Here is a 19,375-nt window from a genome sequence, read left to right as displayed (position 1 = left end):
AAGTAAGGGCCAGCCAAGAATCCAAATCAAACCAGGCAATGTCAGGAGTCAATGAGTTAACCACAGCAAACATTTTACTTGGGTTCAGATTAGTTGTAGTAGCTAAAATTATTTCCTATTTTCAAACAGATTTATCAGAAAAGAATGCTATACAAGTTATGCAAGCAAATACTAAAAGAGTTACCAACTTCAGAGTAACACGGCCAGCCCCTTGTTGGTTAATACACAGCGGTATTACCCTAGCCTAAACCAATCCTCTTTAAGTATTTTGTCAATTCGCAAACCTATAAGGCTATAGTCAAAGGATGGGCCACTGCCCTAATCACTCCTTGAAGCAGCTGAGCAGATGTGGAAGTGCAAGATCAGGAATCAGGACTCAAAGAGTGGGATTCTAAAGGAGCTCTTTAGAATGTGCTATGTGCTCCAGGGGCAGTAGTTTGCTCTGGAGGCAGTCGGTTGCCCAAGGGGAGATGTTGATCAATATCAGTTGTGGTTGTTGGGCATCACCCAGTAAGTAGTTTCCAACTCATAGAAACCCTGTGCACAACAGCAGGAAACACTGCCCAGTCTGGCACCACCCTCACAACTGTTCCATACTAGAGTCCCTTGTTGCAGCCATGCTGTCACTCCATCTTGAAAACTGGACAATGAATAAAGAAGACTGACAAAGAATCAATGCATTTGAATTGTGGTGCTGGAGAGTACCGAAAGATCATGGACCACTGAAGGGACAAACCTATGTATTTGTCTTGGAAGAAGCACGGGAAGGATGGTGAGACGCTCTTACATATTTTGGACTTGTTGTCGAGAGACAAGCCCCTGGAAAAGGACATCATGTTGGGTAAAGTAGAGGCACAGTGAAAAAGGAGATGTTTATCAATGGCCACTGGATGGTCCAGGAGATATGAGCTTCAATCTCTCAGTTTCTTTCAAGAATAAGCATTTTTACTACAAGTTTCCCTTTCATATGGAAATCTGTAGAAGTGAAACTCATTCTCGAGGATTTGGGGGGTAGGAAAATAACTTTAGCTATATTTAATACTTATTTAGGCCATTAACAAAGCTACCTTTGAAAGTATTTTCAACAAATGTTATTCTATTCAAACACGTGGTTCTTGGTATAAGATCTCTAGTTAAAACACACCAAAAAAATCCCAGAACACAAAAATAAAAAACCCCAGACAAACCCAGTTTTATGGTTGTCTCTTAAATGTCTTCTCTGGAGTCCTTTCTACAGTCATTCTCTAATATGTACCATGCATTAACCCACTCATTTATTCAGGTAATCAAACATTCTCGAACCCTGAGCAGGAGACCATGGTGTTTAATGAAATGTCTCATTAGCTCCAATGATGTTTAGGGTGCTAAGCAAGTTTACAGTGGGACAGATACTTCTAGTCACATTGATGCAATGGCAGACGAGGCCCTGATGTCTCACCTTGGGAAGCCACGCCTTGTCATGCTCTGGTATCTGTTGAGCAGCGGACAAGGGCCCTAACGGCAATCTCACTAGCACGCAGCAGGAGCACGTGAGGGCAATGCCTCTTTAAACAATTTATGTGCAGAATAAACACCCACACTGCCAGGGCTTATGTGGTGACCAGTTCACTGGTCCTGTGGACCAGCAGCTACTAAATCTAGACCAGCAATCAAGTTTCCTGAGGATGAAGTGAGAGTGAGGGAACTCCCTTCGTGTGGGGTAAAGGATTCAGGGGTGTGCTGGGATCTTTTCTCTAAGTACGTGAGTCATGCAGTCTCCAAACAAAAGTATCAAAGGGACAGTCTGTTCACAACCTGAAAGGAAAGGGCCCACAGAATGGGCGCCACATGCCATGGAGAATGGTTGGTGCTCTGGTCATCCCTCACACTCTTCATGACAAACGGTAACAGGGCTGTGGGCTAACAGGTCACTGGTGTGTTCGAATACAACCTCCCAAAGGGGAAACTTATCCTCTACAGTAGTGTCATTCATTTACAGATAAGCAGCCGGGAAGATGCAGGATCTCAATGCCACTGAGTCGATTCCAATTCCCAGTGACCCTATATGACAGAGTATAAGTGCCTACTGTGGGTTACAGGAGTTAACAACTCTTTTGAGAAACAAGCAAGGCAGTGACTGAAGCTAGAAATTTCCTTGAGGTAAGAGACTGTAACTCTTTATGGGAGTTAGCAACCTATCTCCTCATAACCCACTATACTACCAGGGGTCCTAGATACAGGACGCTCAAAGGAGAGATGACCACCTTTCCTTTCTCAACTCAGGAAGCAGACACTAGGGACAAAATCTTAAGACAGGTGACAGCACAAACTAGTCTCTAAGTCAGTGGTTCTTAACCTTCCTAATGCCGTGACCCTTTAATACAGTTCCTCATGTTGTGGTGACCCCTCCCCCAATCATACAATTATTTTCGTTGCTACTTCATAACTGTAATTTTGCTACTGCTATGAATTGGGTGACCCCTGTTAAAGGGTCGCTCGACCCCCAGGTTGAGAACTGCTATTCTAAGTACTCAGGACAGGGAAATAAATACGTATCATTAAAAGCCTGTGAGAGTTAAGTATAGATCTGGGTCAGCTTTCTCTAAAGGACAAATGAAGCAAGAACACCAGAGGCAGCTTATATTTCCTAATAAACTTAAAAGTTTAACTAGATCTTTGGAGTTCAATGTGAGACAAGGTTGTCAGCCAGTCACACAGAATCTGTGGGTTTGAGGTCAAATAACTGAGAAAGTCTGTTATTTCGCCACCCGCCTCCCTCTGCATCCTTGAGGTCAATGGGGCCCACCTTCACTCTCAATGGTGCTGCCTTGGAAGGAAAGGCAGTCAAAGGCCCATGTTTTGGGGAATATGATCTGTATATTCCCAGCTTTCTGAGTTTAATAAAACAAAAAACGTTTTGTCAGCCTATGAAAGGTCATCAAGTAGAAAGTGCAATTTAAAGGAAGAATTAACTCTCTAGAATGCCCTCGTGTGGAGGGCAGATAAGTGAGGTGGTGAGCAGGTGAGGGTGTAGGATACAAGCTAGTCTGGAGAGGCTGTGATGAAGAAATAGCAGAGAGGTATCAGGGCCAAGAAAGGTGACAGGCAAGTAACTCATAATTGTATTTCTGGTTAATCCTGAAAAATTATCACGATTTTTACAAAGGGAAAAACAACCTGTGCTTTCCGATTTGGGGGAAAGCCTACTTAAAATTTACTTGCCTCTGGATTGCATGAGGAATCCTACAACTCACTACTATTGGTCTACTCTGACTCACAGCATTACTGAACCATGTGCAAGACTTAAGGGCTTCAGCAGAATCTGCAGCCATGGTCACCTCCATGTTTGGAACAGACTTGAGATTATTCCTCCCCTAAGAGCTCTGCTCACCTAAATGCCATGATCATCACACTGCCTGTGAAGAGACAGCAGACTTCCACCGACCCAGAGACCCATGGCTACTCTGAGGATGGCAGAAACTTGAAGAGAAGAGCCAGGAAAATGGCTTCCTCCTTTAGCTCTACCTATTTGGGAGTCAACAATTCCATTGAGAACCTTTCCTAAGGGACTACCAGGGGTGCAAGAGTGGGGTGGCTGCTCTAAGGTAGGTAGTCGCTTGGCCTTTGGTTCAGGGTACAGGGGAACGGCACCCTCTGATTCTAAGAAAAGACATAGTCCCAAATTAGCCAAGTGAAAACTTTCTTCCTTTCTTTTTTCCCTTGATCAAATTCTCTCTCCACACAGCTAAGCATATTGAAGTCTGTGCCAGGGCTCAGGGACAGGAGAGCTGCTCATTATTCTGCCCTCAGGGCATTTTCTAATGGCCAGTGTTTTCTCAGGAGAAAAGGAATGAACTTAAAATGGGTCATTTACCAGCTTCCTTTTAGGAAACCAGCAAAACCGAGTGACTGAAGCTAGAAACTCAGTACTTGGATTTTGGAGCTACCTACTAAAGTTTGCTTTCCAGAACAACAAGCACCTAGGATCCCTTTTTTAATTCCCTAAAAAGCAAAACCCCTCTCTTTTTATTGTGCCCAATGAGTATTATCTTCATAAGAGGCCCAAAGAGGAAGAGCAGATAGCAGTGCTAAAGGTTAATTATTTAAATCAAAATTTCAAATCAAAATTTGGTTGTTTTTATTTAAACAAATGATAGCACGATAGAAAATGTTTTCATTTTTAACCTTACAAAGATTGTTAGTTAATTTCATTAGGATACAATATCACAGAAATCTGTAGTATCCATTAGTCTTCTTAATCAAACACCCAAACTCTTTAAAACACTATTCAAACACTAATAGTCTTTAAATAGTGAAGTGTTATAAGTGGACCCCGTCTCACAGTGCATCTAAATTTAACTCAAAATGGGTGATACCTAAATGTTATGAACAAAAACTATTTAACTCCTACAAGAAAACATGCGGGAATATCCTTATCATTTTGCATTTGGCAAAAAATCTTAGTTATGACAACAAAGGCAAGAACTACAAAAGAAAAACAAATAAAGAAATTAAGACTTCCAAAGGAAATAGAAGAGCTAGGAGGCAAAGGGCATGTACAGAGGTCTAAATAAAGGCATGTGCATATGTAAATATATCTATATATGAGGATGGGGAAATAGATCTATGTGCATATGCTTATAGGTTTAGCATTAAGGTAGCAGATGGACATTGGGCTCCACTCAAGTACTCCCTCAATGCAAGAACACTTTGCTCTATTAAATTGGCATTCTATGATGCTCACTTTCCCGACACAACCACTGAAGACAAAGCGGGTGCATCATCAAATGTGGTAAAGAAAGCTGAAGGTGCCCGGCTATCAAAAGATACAGCATCTGGCGTCTTGAAAGGCTTGAAAGGAAAGAGGCGGCCACCTAACTCAGAAGCAACAAAGCCCACATGGAAGAAGCACACCAGCCTGCGTGATCACGAGGTGCCGAAGGGATCAGTTATCAGGCATCAAAGACGAAAAATCATATCATTGTGTGCTCACCTCCCTGATATGATCACTGAAGACAAATGGGTGCATAAGCAAATGTGGTGAAAGCTGGTGGTAAAGAAAACGGATGATGGCCGGCTATCAAAAGATATAGCATCTGGGGTCTTGAAGGTAAAATAGCGGCCATCTAGCTCAGAAGCAACAAAGCCCACATGGAAGCAGCACACCAGCCCGTGTGATCACGAGGTGCCGAAGGGATCAGGTATCAGGCATCAAGAACAAAAAAATCATCATTGTGAATGCGGGGGTGGGGGGTTGTACAGAGTGGAGACCCAAAGCCCATTTGTAGGCCACTGGACATCCCCTTACGGAAGGGTCTCAGGGAGGAGATGAGCCAGTCAGGGTGTGAAGTAGTAACGATGAAAAATACAACTTTCCTCTAGTTCCTAAATGCTTCCTCCTCCCCCACTATCATGATCCCAATTCTACCTTACAAATCGGACTAGACCAGAGGATGTACACTGGTACAGACAGGAACTGGAAACACAGGGAATCCAGGACAGATGATCCCTTCAGGAACCAGTGGTGTGAGTGGAGATATTGGGAGGGTGGAGGGAGGGTGGGCTTGAAAGGGGGAACCAATTACAAGGATCTACATGTGACCTCATCCCTGGGGGATGGACAACAAAAAAGTGGGTGAAGAGAGACGTCGGACAGTGCAAGATATGACAAAATAATAATTTATAAATTATCGAGGGTTCATGAGGGTGGGGGGAGCGGGAAGGGAGGGGAAAAATGAGCTGATGCCAGGGGCTTGGGTGGAGAGCAGATGTTTTGAGAATGATGAGGGCAATGAATGTACAAATGTGCTTTACACAATTTATGTACGGACTGTGATTAAGAGTTGTATGAACCCCTAATAAAACAATAAAAAAACAAAAAAATCAAGACTTCATTCAAATTAAAATCCTGTGCTTCAAAAGATATTTTCAAGAAAGTGATAAAGCAAAAAACAAACAAAAACCCATGTACAAATTGTAGGAAATACCTGCAAATATATAGGTGCTAAGGGTTAATCTTCAGAATATTTAAAGAACTTTTAAAACTCAACAACAAAAAGACAAACTCCTCAATTAAAAATAGGCAAAGTATATGAATAGATAATACCAAAGAAAACAGACAAATAGCAAACATGAAAGGAGGTGTGACATCATCAAGGAAATTCAAACCCAAAGTCACAATGACATACTATTTCACACTCACTAGGATGGGAGTACTTAAGCAAGCATTTGCGGCGGGGTGAGGGGGGGGCATAACAAGTATCAGTGTGGAGGTGGAGACTGGAATCCTCGCGCTTTGTTGGGTGGGGTCGAGGATGTGAGGTAAAATGGTGCAGCCACTGCGGAGAAGAGCGTTGTGATTCTCAAGAAGTGTACCATCAACTTACCAGACGACCTAGCACTACTATCCCTAGGCATATACTCAAATATTCAAAACAGGTACTCAAACACCTGTGCATGAACATTCACAGCATCATTATTTACAATAGTCAAAGACATGAACGGAGCTGTCCATCAAGAATGGATGAAATAAATGGATAAAATGTGATACATATATGCAATGGAATAAAATTAAAGGTTCAAGAGATATGAAGTTCTGACACATGATACATTATAAAGAAACCTCAAAAACATGTAAAAGAATCCAAAAACATAATGTATGATTCCAATTTATATGAAGTAAGATAACCATAAAGATAGAAAGCAGACCGGTGGTTGTCAGGGACTGGTAGGAAGGGAAATTCAGAGTGACAAGTTAAAGGATATGGGGGTTTCCTTTTCGGGTATTAAAGTTTTGAAACCACAGAGGTAGTAGCAGCGTAACCTTGTGATTATGCTAAATATCATGAATTATTCATTCTAAGATGGCTAACTTTAGATATGTGGATTTCACCTTAGTTGAAATACGAGGGGGCAACCCAAAAATCTGGTATTGCGCTGGGCAGAGCGGAGCTTCTGTAGTACACATTTCTCTTGCTAGGCAAGCATCAAGCAACTTGCTCTGAGTTAGTGCACCCAGTGGTGCTGCCTGGGTAGGTTCTCTGTAGTCACAGTGAATTTTTTTTTTCTTAAAAGATGTTTCACTTGAACCTCATTTTTTTGTGATGGCCGTTTTCAGATGATAGTGTTTGGCTGTGAAACCATTTCCTGTTCGGGAAAAATGCCACAGAAACTGTTGTGATGTTGAACACAGCTTACAAAGACAATGCTATAGGAAAAACTCAAGTATTCGAGTGGTTTTCTCATTTCAAAAAAGGTGAAATGTTGATTGATGACAAACCTTGTTCTGGAAGTTTGGCAACTTCCCGAATGGGTGAAAATATCGACTCGAGTCCATTCCACCATGTCAGACTGTTAATCAAGCTTTCTATTTAGAGGTTCTGAAATAGTGTGCATCAAAAAAGGCCTGGTTTGTGGCAGACGGGGAACTGGTTTTGCCTCCACAACAATAAACCTGCTCACGCAGTCATCTCAGTGTGTCAGTTTCCGGCAAAAAGACCCCAGCATGCCTCTCTTGCCCCACACACCTTACTCACCTGACCTCGCTCCATGTGACTTCTTTTTGTTTCCGCGAATGCAGAGGGACATGAAAGGATAGTGATTTGACCAACATAGAAGAGGTGAAGCAAAAATGAGGGAGGTGCTGTCAGCCATCCAAACAGATGAGTTTGAAAAATGTTTCCAAGAATGGAATCGCAGATTTGACAAATGTGTTAAGTGTAATGGAGAGTACTTTGGAGGTGATAAGGTTGTTTTGTAAAAAAAAAAATTAAATACAGTACCCTCTTGTAGTCCTTAAAGGCGTCTTGTTCTTCTTTAGGAAAAATGTAGTCATTTCTCCTTCAGCAAAAGAATCTACCCTTTTTCTGAAGAGAACCATGGAGGGTAAGCAAAATGGAAAGCGGGTCCATGAGTTCCTCTGCATATATCGGGTAGTGGTGGTGGGCATCATTGGGAAGTGGGGAAAAAAATGAGTTCAGCAGGCTGGGTTGGGCAGAAACTTTGCTGGGTGCTCCTGGTCAGAAAGTTGTGGCCTCTCACCAGTTTCCCTTGTACATGGGGAAAGGCAGGACTTTATGGCCGACCTGAGCAGAGAAGGTGTAGCTAGTATGCAGAAGGCAGTGGTGAGAGAAGAGGCATGTGCCCCACATAAACATTAGCTGACTGTCGCGTGCAGCAGCTGCTGTTCCAGCGGTGAGAAGAGGAGCACCGGTCAGCCTTTGTTTCTCAGTCGATGTCCCACTGAGGCAGATGCAGTCAAAAACGACTAAATACCAATTACATGTTTGTACAATCAAAGCAAAACCAATTATTTCATCCCTCTCCTATGTGAATACAACATAGGAGAGGCGAAATATTCGCACTGTAGTATAGGACATGCATTTTCGTAACTAAAACACCACACCATTCTTATTTAAAGAAATAACTCACTTGCTGTAGGTTTAATTTTGCTGACCTCTTCATTCATCATAGACACAGAAGCCACCGGAGTCTGCTGTCTCTGATCTGTAGACTTTGGTTGAACAGAATCATGAATATCTACAGATTTCTGTGATATTGTATCCTAATAAAATAAAACAAAAGCCACTGTAAGTTTAAAGATGAAAACATTTCCTATGCTATTATTTGTTTAAATAAAAAACTAGTACAAATACTATGTCCCTATTGAAAAGACAGTCTACAAATTGAGATTATCATATGCAATGAGAAAATGATTTAAAATGCCATACACAAGAATTTGCACCCACGTACTGGTTTGTTCCTCAGACGGTCATGTGCTCTGTATACACAAGGTCACCATAATTGGAGTCCCCCTGGTGGGCAACTAACAATAACTAAACGCACAGGGATAGAAGAACGGATAGTCTTCAAAAGAAAAGTCCAACTCTTGTTGGGCACAGATCTATTATGACCCAAGAGCAATAGTTAATATGGTGCATGACAAAAACTAGTTGCAAAAACCCATGAGTGGTCATGAAAACCAAACAGAATACATGCTTGGCTGAAAGGGGAGAGATTTCTCAAGTTTTATGCAGGGTGAGTCCAGGGAGGCTTTGCAGGTGTGAGTTTAGGGAAATATTTCTGTCACCTGAGAAACCAGGTACAGAAAAGCCATCAGAAGGGTGGGAGGCAGAGGTTGACAGAGAGTGACTGGGAAGAACTGTAGGACCACAGTGGGAAGCTGGGTTCTGGAATCTAGCAGCTACATAACACTGTGAGACACTAGAATCTGGCTCTAGAACTTACTAGCAGTGTGACCTTGAAAAGTAATTCATCTTGATTTTGTGCTCATGGATGTGGAGATAACATTTTCCTTGTTTAATTACCGTATATACTTGAATATAAGCCCACCCGAGTATAAGCCGAGGTACCTAATTATTACCTAGGAAACCAGAAAAACTGATTGACTTGAGTATAAGTCTGGGGTGGGAAATGCAGGATGTGAATTAACACAGAGACCAGAGGGGAGAGATGGAGCGCAATCACAGACACGTCCTTACCAGTTCAGCTGCCGGTGTTAGTGAAGCACTACAAGTGCTTCTGCGAATTGGAGTTGTCCACGTCATAGGACGGCTCTGATTGGTTAGATGTGAATAAACAAACATTCAAAGCCCTGCAGTGTCAGCGGGGCTTTAAATGAACAGCGGAGGAAAGGCAATCACTGTGAGAAGTTACACCTCGCTGGGGTACCACTGACCCGTGTATAAGCCGAACCCGTTTTTCAGCACATATTTTGTGCTAAAAAAATCAGCTTATACACGAGTATAGACGGTATTTTTTAAATATTGAAATCTTTAAGAAATAATTTTATAAGAATTCAGATAAAATGTGTGTATATATAGAATGTTAAAGTGTATGTGACAGAATTGTAACATTTGGAGAAGCTGGTGAAGCGACAGAATTGTAACATTTGGAGATGTTGGTGAAGCAAACAGAATTTTAAAATTGTTCTTTAAAGTGAAAGTATGTATAAATAAAAAGGTGAAATAGGCAGTCACACAATCTGTTGTGCCACAATCCTTGAAATCACTGTCCTCTATGTCTAGACCATTTACATCAAAATATTATTTACAATGACCCTCCATGCATTAAAGAGATTTTTTTTCTTTTTGCCACATGGGAATTGACACGAGAATTTACTACTGCAGACTTTAACCTGCAAAGTACAGGACAGCAAATGTACACCATCTTTTCGAAAGAGCTGGGCTCATGTATCAGAATTTGGCTTATCACAAACTGGTAAATAATTTAAAATATGATTTATTAAGACTTACCAATTGCTTTTCAATCACAGGAGATGGTGATGGGGGAGCAGTTTCTCCAGAGGTGGGGCGCCAGGTCAAGAGCCTTTAAAACACCAAAATCATACCAATCACTAAGGAGGCGTGCCACATGCCACCACCATGCTTTGAAGGAAAAATCTAGTCATCAGTTTTACAGTAGTAACAACAAAAATCCTCAGAAAAGTTTCAAACTTTAAAACAAATGTCATCAAATATACTTCAATGCAAGAATTTTGAACAAACTTGAGACAGTTCAAAAACTACTGAACTCTTTATATTCATTTTAAAAATAAAATGTACACGAATAAATCAACAAAAAGCTTTTTCAGCCCCCAAAGAGAGAAGTATCTTGCTAACCCTAGACTGAGTGATTAGGGTGTAAGAATGCTTAAGGCCTAAATTCATGCTTATGGGGTTCAGGAGCTGCGGTAGGAGCACAGGACACAGACAGTAAACAGATTGCATCATCTCAATTTGAAATATGCATACTCATATATGTATTTCTTTTGAAAGATACTTATTAGATAGTCTTAACTTTGACATATGGGTCACAGATGAATGTTTTCAAATAGAAGTAATTTTAGGGTCTTTTGTGAGTTTATAAAATTGTTGTGGGGGGGGATGATGCAATATTAAAAAATAAATCAGAGATTATTTTGTAGTTTTTTTTAGTATACTAGTTCTGCTTAGATATGTTAAAAGGTATATAATTAGTTTAATTTCCTATTTTTTAGAATACCTACAAGTAAATGCCAAGGAGTCATATTTAATTCAGATGAAGAAAAAGTTTTAAAACTCGGGAATAATACACAGTTTTCCATATACCCAACTCCTCACTTTCAACTTGGTTAAGTTCTAAAACCACCACTTGTCTGCCAGTTTGTCATGCTGCAGTTACTTGCGTGTTGTGATCCTGGAAGCTATGTCACCAGTACCTCAATGTTAAAAGAGTCACTCAAAGTGTACAAGTTTCATCGGAGCTTCCACACAAAGAAAAGACAAAGAAGAAGAACTTGGCCTCCTACTTCGGAGGAAGGAATTACTGACAATCTTATTCACAACTTTGAAATACTGTCGACACTGAAGGGCTAATGAATGGAAGCAGATACTGCCGAAGATAGTGCTGGAAGATGGTCCCCAGGGGATATAGGGCACTCAAAATCTGACCGAGGAGGAGCTGATGTTTTGGAGGATAGTCCACCAGGGTGACTTGAAAGGAGCAAAGCCTGTGGGAGTAGAATCTTTGGGATCTTCATTTGCTGATGGAGCACAACTCAGGGGCATGGAAAAACATACAAAAATGTGCTAAAAATCGGAACATGTAATGTGCCAAGTTCAAATCTAGGAAAACTGGAAATTGCCAAAAATGAGATGAAATGTATAAAGATAGATGTACTAGGCATAAGTGAGCTGAAATGGACTGGTACTGTCCATTTTGAATCAGAAAATCATATGATTTACTATGCCAGGAATAACATGAAAAAGAGGAATGGGTCCAAAAGGGTAGTGAAAAATCATCCAAGCGGTACAGTACCATGAGAGCCTTGCTAGGGTTCTATCTATCTGTCTGCAAGGAAATCCAATCATTATAACTAGTATTTAAATTTATATATCAACCACAAACCATAGTAATGAAGAAATTAAAGAATTCTACCAAAGTCATGAGTCAGAAATGATCAAACATGCAATCAAGATGCACTGATAGTCACTGGTGACTGGAATGCAAAAATTGGAAATAAAGAGGAAGGAACAGTAGTTGGGAAATACGGACTCGTTGGTAGAAATGAAACTGGAGAACACATGAAATAATTTTGCAAGACCAACTATTGTTCAAAGTCAATAGCTTTCTCAGTAACACAGAAGAGGACTGGTACACATATAGACTTCTCCAGATGGAATACACAGAAGAAATGAGGGAGAAGTTCAACATCAGCAGCTAAAACCAGGCCAGGGGCTGACCATCAATTGCTCATAGTTAAGTTAGAATAAAGCTGAAGAAAATTAAAACAAGTCTACAAGAGTCAAAATACAACCCTGAGTCTATCAAATATGAATCTTAAGAGAACATCTTAAAAACAGATTTGACACATTGAACATCAATGACAGAAGATCGGATGAATTGCAGAAGGACATCAAGAACATCATTCATGAGAAAGTAAAAGGTAATTAAAAAGATAATGTGGCCCACTGGAACTGAAGCACATTCAAGGTCTGGGTCTGAAGCAGGGACGGTCCAGACCAGAGGAGCCACGGGCTGCAGCACAGAGCCATGGGCAGAGCAAAGGAGCACGGTGGACACCGTGAGACTGTAGGCAGAACAGCATTTGAGCTTCTTGGCCCAAGGAGACAGAAGCCAAGGAATCATGTGACTAGGAGGCTGAGGACTTGAGAGAGACATGGCGACTGGCTGAGGAAGAGGTACTGATGTGGACCAGTGACGGTATCCTTATTGTTTTACTGACCCTGACTGGTTGGTAACCTCTTAATTTCCCTAATAAACTCATAATTGTGAAAAAAAAAAAAAGATAATGTGTTAGTCTGGGTAGACTAGAGAAACAAATCCATGGACACACATATGTGTATAAGAAAGAGTTCTTTATAAAAGAGCAATTGAACAATGAGAAAACATCCTAGCCCAGATCAGATCAAGTCCATAAGTCCGTTATTAGCCCATATGTCTGATACCAATCTATAAAGTCCTCTTCAGACTCATGAAACACATGCAATGATGCCAAATGTAGAAGATCACAGGCCAGCGGGTGGAAAGTCTGGATCCAGTGGCATGGGAAACATCTTAGCACTGGCAGGTGGTCTCTACATCAGGGTGGGTCCATGTGTCTTATCTGCAGCTATGTCTCTCAGGCTGTGAGCAGAAAATCTCTCACCTCCAAGGAGGAAATACAAGAATCCTTAGGGGAAGCTATGCCCACACAGAGTCTCACTGGCTATGACCTGATTGACAGGCTTGACTCCAACCTTACACGCTTAATCCTTAAATCAACAATTACATAACTATCACAGATAGGAAAGAAAGGATACAAGTGGCTTTCAGAAGAGACTAAGAATGTGTTCTGAATCGTGGAGGAGCTAAAGCAAATGGAAGAAAAGGTGAAGTAAAAGAGCTAAATACAGAATTCCCAAGGGCAGCTCCAGAAGACTGAGCCAAATATTACAATGCCATATGCACAGACCTAGAATTCGAAAATCAAAGGGGAGGAAAATGCTCAGCAATATCTCAAATTGGAAAAACTCAGAAAAAATTCAAGCCTCAAGCTGAAAGATTGAAAGATTCTATGGGCAAAATATTGAATGATGCAGGAAGTATCAAGAGAAGATGGAAAAGAAAACACAGTCACTGTACCAAAACGAACTAGTTAACATCCCACCATTTCAGGAGGCAGCATATGAGCAAGAACCAATGGTGCTGAAGGAAAAAGTTCAAACTGCACCGAAAGCATTAAGCAAAAGCAAGGCTCCAGGGGAATACCAACGGAAATGTTCCCGTAAGCTGATGAAGCACCTGAAGCACTCACTCGTCTATGTCAGGAAAGCTGGAAGACAGCTAACTGACGAGAAGAGATCCATAACCCAACAAAATGTATAAATTATAGAACATTATCATTAATATCACATGCAAGTAAAATTTTTGCCCAAAAAGGGCTGCAGCAATACCTTGACAGGGAGCTAGCTTCCAGAGGTTCAGGATGGAATCCAAAGAGGACGTGAAACTAGGGACAGGTGACCACTGAAGTCAGATGGATCTTGGCTCAAAGCAGAGAACACCAGAAAGGTGCTTGTGTTTTCTGACGATGGCAAGGCTTTTCACTGTATGGGTCCTAACAAATTAAAGACAACCTGGAGAAGAACGGGGTCCCAGAACACGCCACTCTGCACTTTGTACCTGAATCATGAGAACACTGCGTGGTTTAACATCAGGTGAGGTGTGCTTACTCATTCTATATGCTGAGTAAATAAGCAGAGAAGCTGGCTTATATGACAAAGAATGTGGCATCAGGACTGGAGGAAGAATCATAGTGTAGTCTAGGTGACATATAATCTTAAGCATCAAAGCCAGAGTCTAGCACGTCAGTGTTCATTACTGCCAGATGAAGGTTGTTATGCACAAAATAGTTGAATAGTATTTTTCCTACTATTCGAAGTGCGAAATGTCATTTGGGACAGTTTATTAATGAAGAACAGGTATATAAGTTTCTGCCAGTGCATGGCTGCTTGACAAAAATCTTTTAAAGAGAAATCTACCTGTGGCTATAGACATTGCAGACTTAAGGTCATATTATTTGCAGGCCATAGAAGCTTCAAGGTGGAGCAGAGAAGGAAATTCAAGTCTGTGTTGAAACACTGCAAGCGCTGTCAGTTAATCAAACTGACTGCACATCTGTTTCTGCTGGTAATTAGCTGTAATCCAATTCTAAACTCATCCCCCCTTAAGGGAATTGAAATTAATTGCAAAATCTATTTGCAAATAAATTTGATTATTAAATTTATAGTAAAAGAAACATATTAGGTTGTTGTTGTCATTGTCTCCTCTGCCCATCCCCCAACAAAAGACCACTGTGTGGTTTGATCTATAGAAGCACAATCTTATAAAAGTCAGTAGATTCACTTCATAATGACCTGAGTATTAGAAAATGAAGGGATGTTGGCTTACAAAGAATTGGTTCACGTGTATACTATGGCTTATAGGTATTAATGTGTAATAAATCTGAATACAAATAGTGGTGGGGAATATTTAAAAAGATTTCTATTATAATTACTCACTAATTCCTATCGAACTTAAATAAAATATACTTATATAAAGCTGTATAAAATCATCTTACGCATGTGGGATTGTGGTCTTGAAGATATCCAATGTGCAGTTACAAGTTTTATCCCAGATTTCTAGGGTAAATTTTTCACCATTCAGAATAACAACATTCTCTAAGCAGTTGGTACCAGATCGTGCTAACTGCTCATTGTCTACAACAGAAAAGAGCGATTCATTTATTTATTATCATGGTCATATGTAATACTTTCCAAAACATTTGATACAGACCTACCTTGCTGGACACACCAGTACAGTTGTGCAAAGATCTCATCCAGCAGCACATCACTGAGCACTTCTAAATACTGGGTGAACACATCACAGATCGCATACAGGGCATGGTTGCACGTAGTTGTCATCCACTCAGCTTTCTGGGAGAGAAAACCATTAAATGAAAGACATACCATTCATAAAAAGCAGAATTAAAAACATTTTTTCATATTTAAAATCTAAATCTGACTTATATTGAAAGTTAACTTTATTCCCAACAAGCCAAAACCACCTATTACATATAAAACTGAACTGTTTTTGGTATCATTTGCCTTAATTCTAAGAACAGCACTGTAATATTCACATTATGACTTTTCACTTTACTTTTCTCAAATTAATATAGATTTATTGTAGAAGTTTGCATCAAAACTATTATGTAAGACAAAATGGGAAAATCTGAAGGCTTTTATCACACTTCCTGAAAGGTACACTATAGCTGGTCTGTAGTAAATACACTGAAATAAAAACAATTTGAATTTTCAGAATAAGTCATCATTATGAAATAGAACAGGCAATTAAGGGCTTTTGCATAGCTGTAACAAGTTAAAACAAAGTAAGAAACTAGCAGTTTAAAAATGACTAGAAGTGTAACAATGAAAAATTAAAAATAAAAGCTAATCTATGAATTCACTTCTATTCTAAAAAGACACAGAGTTCTTTTCTGTTCAATGTGTATGATTTATAATACAGAAATTATTTAGGAAGATATAAAAAAACCTTTTAACTTAATTATGATGGAATAAAATTTTGTTTTCTTTTACCTCTGTCTGCTGCTCTGGCAACTTCATGTTGTCAAAGATTCGGAAAACAATTCGAAATAAATCCTGCCACCAATGTTTTTCATAAGTGTGGCCATATGTTTTCATTATTTCAAACATTACTGTTAAGCCCCTAAAATGACAAAAGATAATTACAAGCGACTACACACACACACACACGAGAAAATACACATCATAACCCCACCTCTTGAAACAGAGTTTGGTAATTCCCAAAGCTACTGAGGGCAGTAAGTTTAAATTCAGTTTTATATTGACGCATGGTACTGAACTTTAAGATACTTAAATTTCAAACCCCACCAATTTCTTTAAGACACATCATTTAGGAAAAAAATGCTAATGGCCTTGACTTCAAAATCATTTTTTCTTTGACTTTCCTCTTACACCCACACCATCATCCCAACATTTAAAAATCATAAATGAAACCTAGGTAAAAAAATTTCATCATTGGATGAATATTATTTTTTCAGCTGGCCAAGAAAAGCAAACATATCCACAACTGTCACTTCTCAGCACTAAAATGAAACAGTCCATAAAGAAAGAAAATGGAAAATTTTGAAGTTCATTTTTCAAAAACATAGCCAGCAGCATAGCCAGATACCCCATAATGCCCATCATATAACCAAGACTCAATAAAACAAATGAATTGGATATAGATGACAGCTTTGGAACCCTGATCAACAAAGGCAAGGCTGAAGAATTAGTCCAAGTGCTAAGAAGGGGACACCATAAAAATAGTAGGTGCAGACACCAGAGCTCTGCCAGCTGAACCCGCAGTCCAATCATGTGTGAGACAAAGCAAATAGCATTCCCACTGAACGCATCCCCACCCCCTGCCCATCACCAGCAGACAAGGAGGGTCTGCAGTCATGCCCAAAGCCAGAAAAAGTGTCCCTTATACCTTGCAAACAAAGTGAATTCACTACATTCACTGTGCCCATCTTCCGCACCGAGTTAGCAGTCTACAGACCTGCAGTACCACTCTTCCTACCCTATATATGACTATGGTTTGGCAGTACCCACTGTAACACTGCCTCCAGAGCTGGGGCTTGAGAGACTAGAGTTCACTCCTTCACTCAGTCCCCTGCATGGAGACCTACCTAGGGACCAGTGGTTGGTGTAAGATATGAAAATAATAATAATTTATAATTTATCAAGGGGTCACAAGGGCGGGAGGGGGGAGGAAGGGGAAAAAAGAGCTGATACCAAGGACTCAAATAGGAAGTAAATGCTTAGAAAATGACGATGACAAAATATGTACAAATATGCTTGATACAATTGATGTGGTAAGAGCTGAAAGAGCCACTGATAAAATGATTTTTAAAAATTCAAAATAAATAAAACGGGCATAAAACATGAACAATCACCATATCAAAGATATTCAGGCAGTCAACAAACTTATGAAAGAATGCTCACAATCATTAGCCAGTAGAGCAATGCAAATAAAAAGAAATGGAAATCATTATCGCCCTGGTAACAATAAAAATGATTAAAAAACAGAATAACACATTCTGGTGGGGGTACTGAGACCGGAATCCATGTACACTGCTAGTGGGATTTTAAAATGGGGCAGCCACTGTGGGAAACAGTATGCTATGTCCTTAAAAAGTTAGAACTAGGGACACCGTATGACTCAGCACTCTCACTTCCATGCATAAGCCTAGAGAAACATACTCTGTGGCATACTCATGATCATCCCAGCACTACTCATAATAGCAAATGGAAGGAAATGATGCAGGTGTCACTGGGTGCACGGGTAAACAAACTATGGCACAAACACACAATGAAATCCTATGTAACTGTAGAGAATAAGACATCTCAACAGGTTTGTGCTTGGAGGGCATTATGCTGAGTGAAACAAGTCAATCACAAAAGGACACACTGTGCGGAACTCACTGCCATAAAAAGTCAAGTAAAGGTTTATATACAATAAATATTCTTTGATGGTTACCAAGGATGGAAGTGGGATGGAGGAAATATCACTATTGAGTGGATGTGCATTAATGTAGGAAAGGAGAAAGGTATTATATAATAAAGGGAGGTCAGGTTACCATGACCAAGGCAATGGAAGACACTGGGACATATGCAGAGGTCGGCAGTAATAATAATTCTAATTTATGAGTAGATACACAGGTAAATACACAAGCAGAGCAGATATGGGATGGTATACAGTATATTTGTATGTGTGTATTTCAGCATACATATTTGTATGTGCTATAAATACGTCCATAACTATAATACAGCCTACAGTGGGCAAAAAAGAATGAAAACATTATAGCCCTAACCAAACCTTGTAGAACTGAGTTACTACGCTTGGGAGTGTAGGAGCACAGTCTTGGCATAACACAGTTCATAAAGATTACCATCCTACTTTGGTGAATAGGGCTGGCACCTTAAAAACTTGTTAGTTGCCATTTTTCTTTCTCCATGCAGAGCAAAGAAAAAATCTCACCTCCTGTAATCACCTTTCAGCCAAACAATAAACAGCCCTCATTCAAACAAACAAACAAAGAAACAAACAAAAATCCAACTCACAGCCACTGAGCCAATTCCCAAAAGTCAATGTGATCCTTTAGGAATGTTCCTGTGGGTTTCCAAGACTGTAACTCTTTACAGGTAGAAAGCTTCATCTTTCTCTTGAGGAATAGCTAGTGTTTCGAACTGCTGACCTTGTAGTTAGCAGCCCAACACATAAGTACTACACCATCAGGACTCCCTACAGACATGCCTATAAAGTGAATATTAATACCCTTGAGGACCGTACTCTGCTACTTTCAACCATACCAGACAAAAATGCAGCTTTTGCTCAAAAGCCACGTTCAGAAGGCAGGAAGAAAGGACGAATGGAAATGGAATCTGAAGAGGAAGTAGGAAGAAGACACGAACTCTATACCTGATGTTGAGAAAAATGTGTATAAACTGTTGAATGGAAAACTAATATGCTCTGTATATTTTCACCCAACCAGTAAATGTTTTCAAAACAAAAATTAGAGGGAGTTTTAACTAACACTATGAACCTTGTTCATATGCTGCTGCCACACAAGTAGCATATAAGCTACGTGGGCGCAGGAGTCACAAGGCACCAGGGCTGAGGCCCTCATCGAGGGGTACACAGTGAGGATTTGCTGAAGGAACCAACTGCTATAGGAACATGGTCACTCACTGGTGTTTGAAAAGTGTTAAACTTCCAACTTGAAATTGCTTTCCTGAGTCCTTATTCCTTTGTTACTTTGCTTTTCTTCAGT

The 19,375-nt window shown here is 40.1% G+C and overlaps 1 protein-coding gene across 1 annotated transcript in view; it reads right to left on the bottom strand.

Moving 5' to 3' along the window:
- The window catches only part of ARFGEF1 (ARF guanine nucleotide exchange factor 1), a 120,026-nt gene that overhangs the window by 9,962 nt on the left and 90,689 nt on the right, over positions 1-19,375 (bottom strand). Inside the window, exons 30-34 of the mRNA XM_075549601.1 lie at positions 16,116-16,245; positions 15,320-15,455; positions 15,101-15,239; positions 10,254-10,326; positions 8,410-8,542 (exon numbers count right to left, since the gene is read on the bottom strand). Coding sequence (XP_075405716.1) covers positions 8,410-8,542; positions 10,254-10,326; positions 15,101-15,239; positions 15,320-15,455; positions 16,116-16,245 — 611 coding nt within the window. The remainder of the gene's footprint in view (positions 1-8,409; positions 8,543-10,253; positions 10,327-15,100; positions 15,240-15,319; positions 15,456-16,115; positions 16,246-19,375) is intronic.

The sequence above is a fragment of the Tenrec ecaudatus genome, chromosome 5 (assembly GCF_050624435.1).
Source record: "Tenrec ecaudatus isolate mTenEca1 chromosome 5, mTenEca1.hap1, whole genome shotgun sequence".
Taxonomy (NCBI): domain Eukaryota; kingdom Metazoa; phylum Chordata; class Mammalia; order Afrosoricida; family Tenrecidae; genus Tenrec; species Tenrec ecaudatus.
Note: the sequence above shows the minus strand (reverse complement) of the source record. Positions and strands in the feature narration are given on the sequence as shown.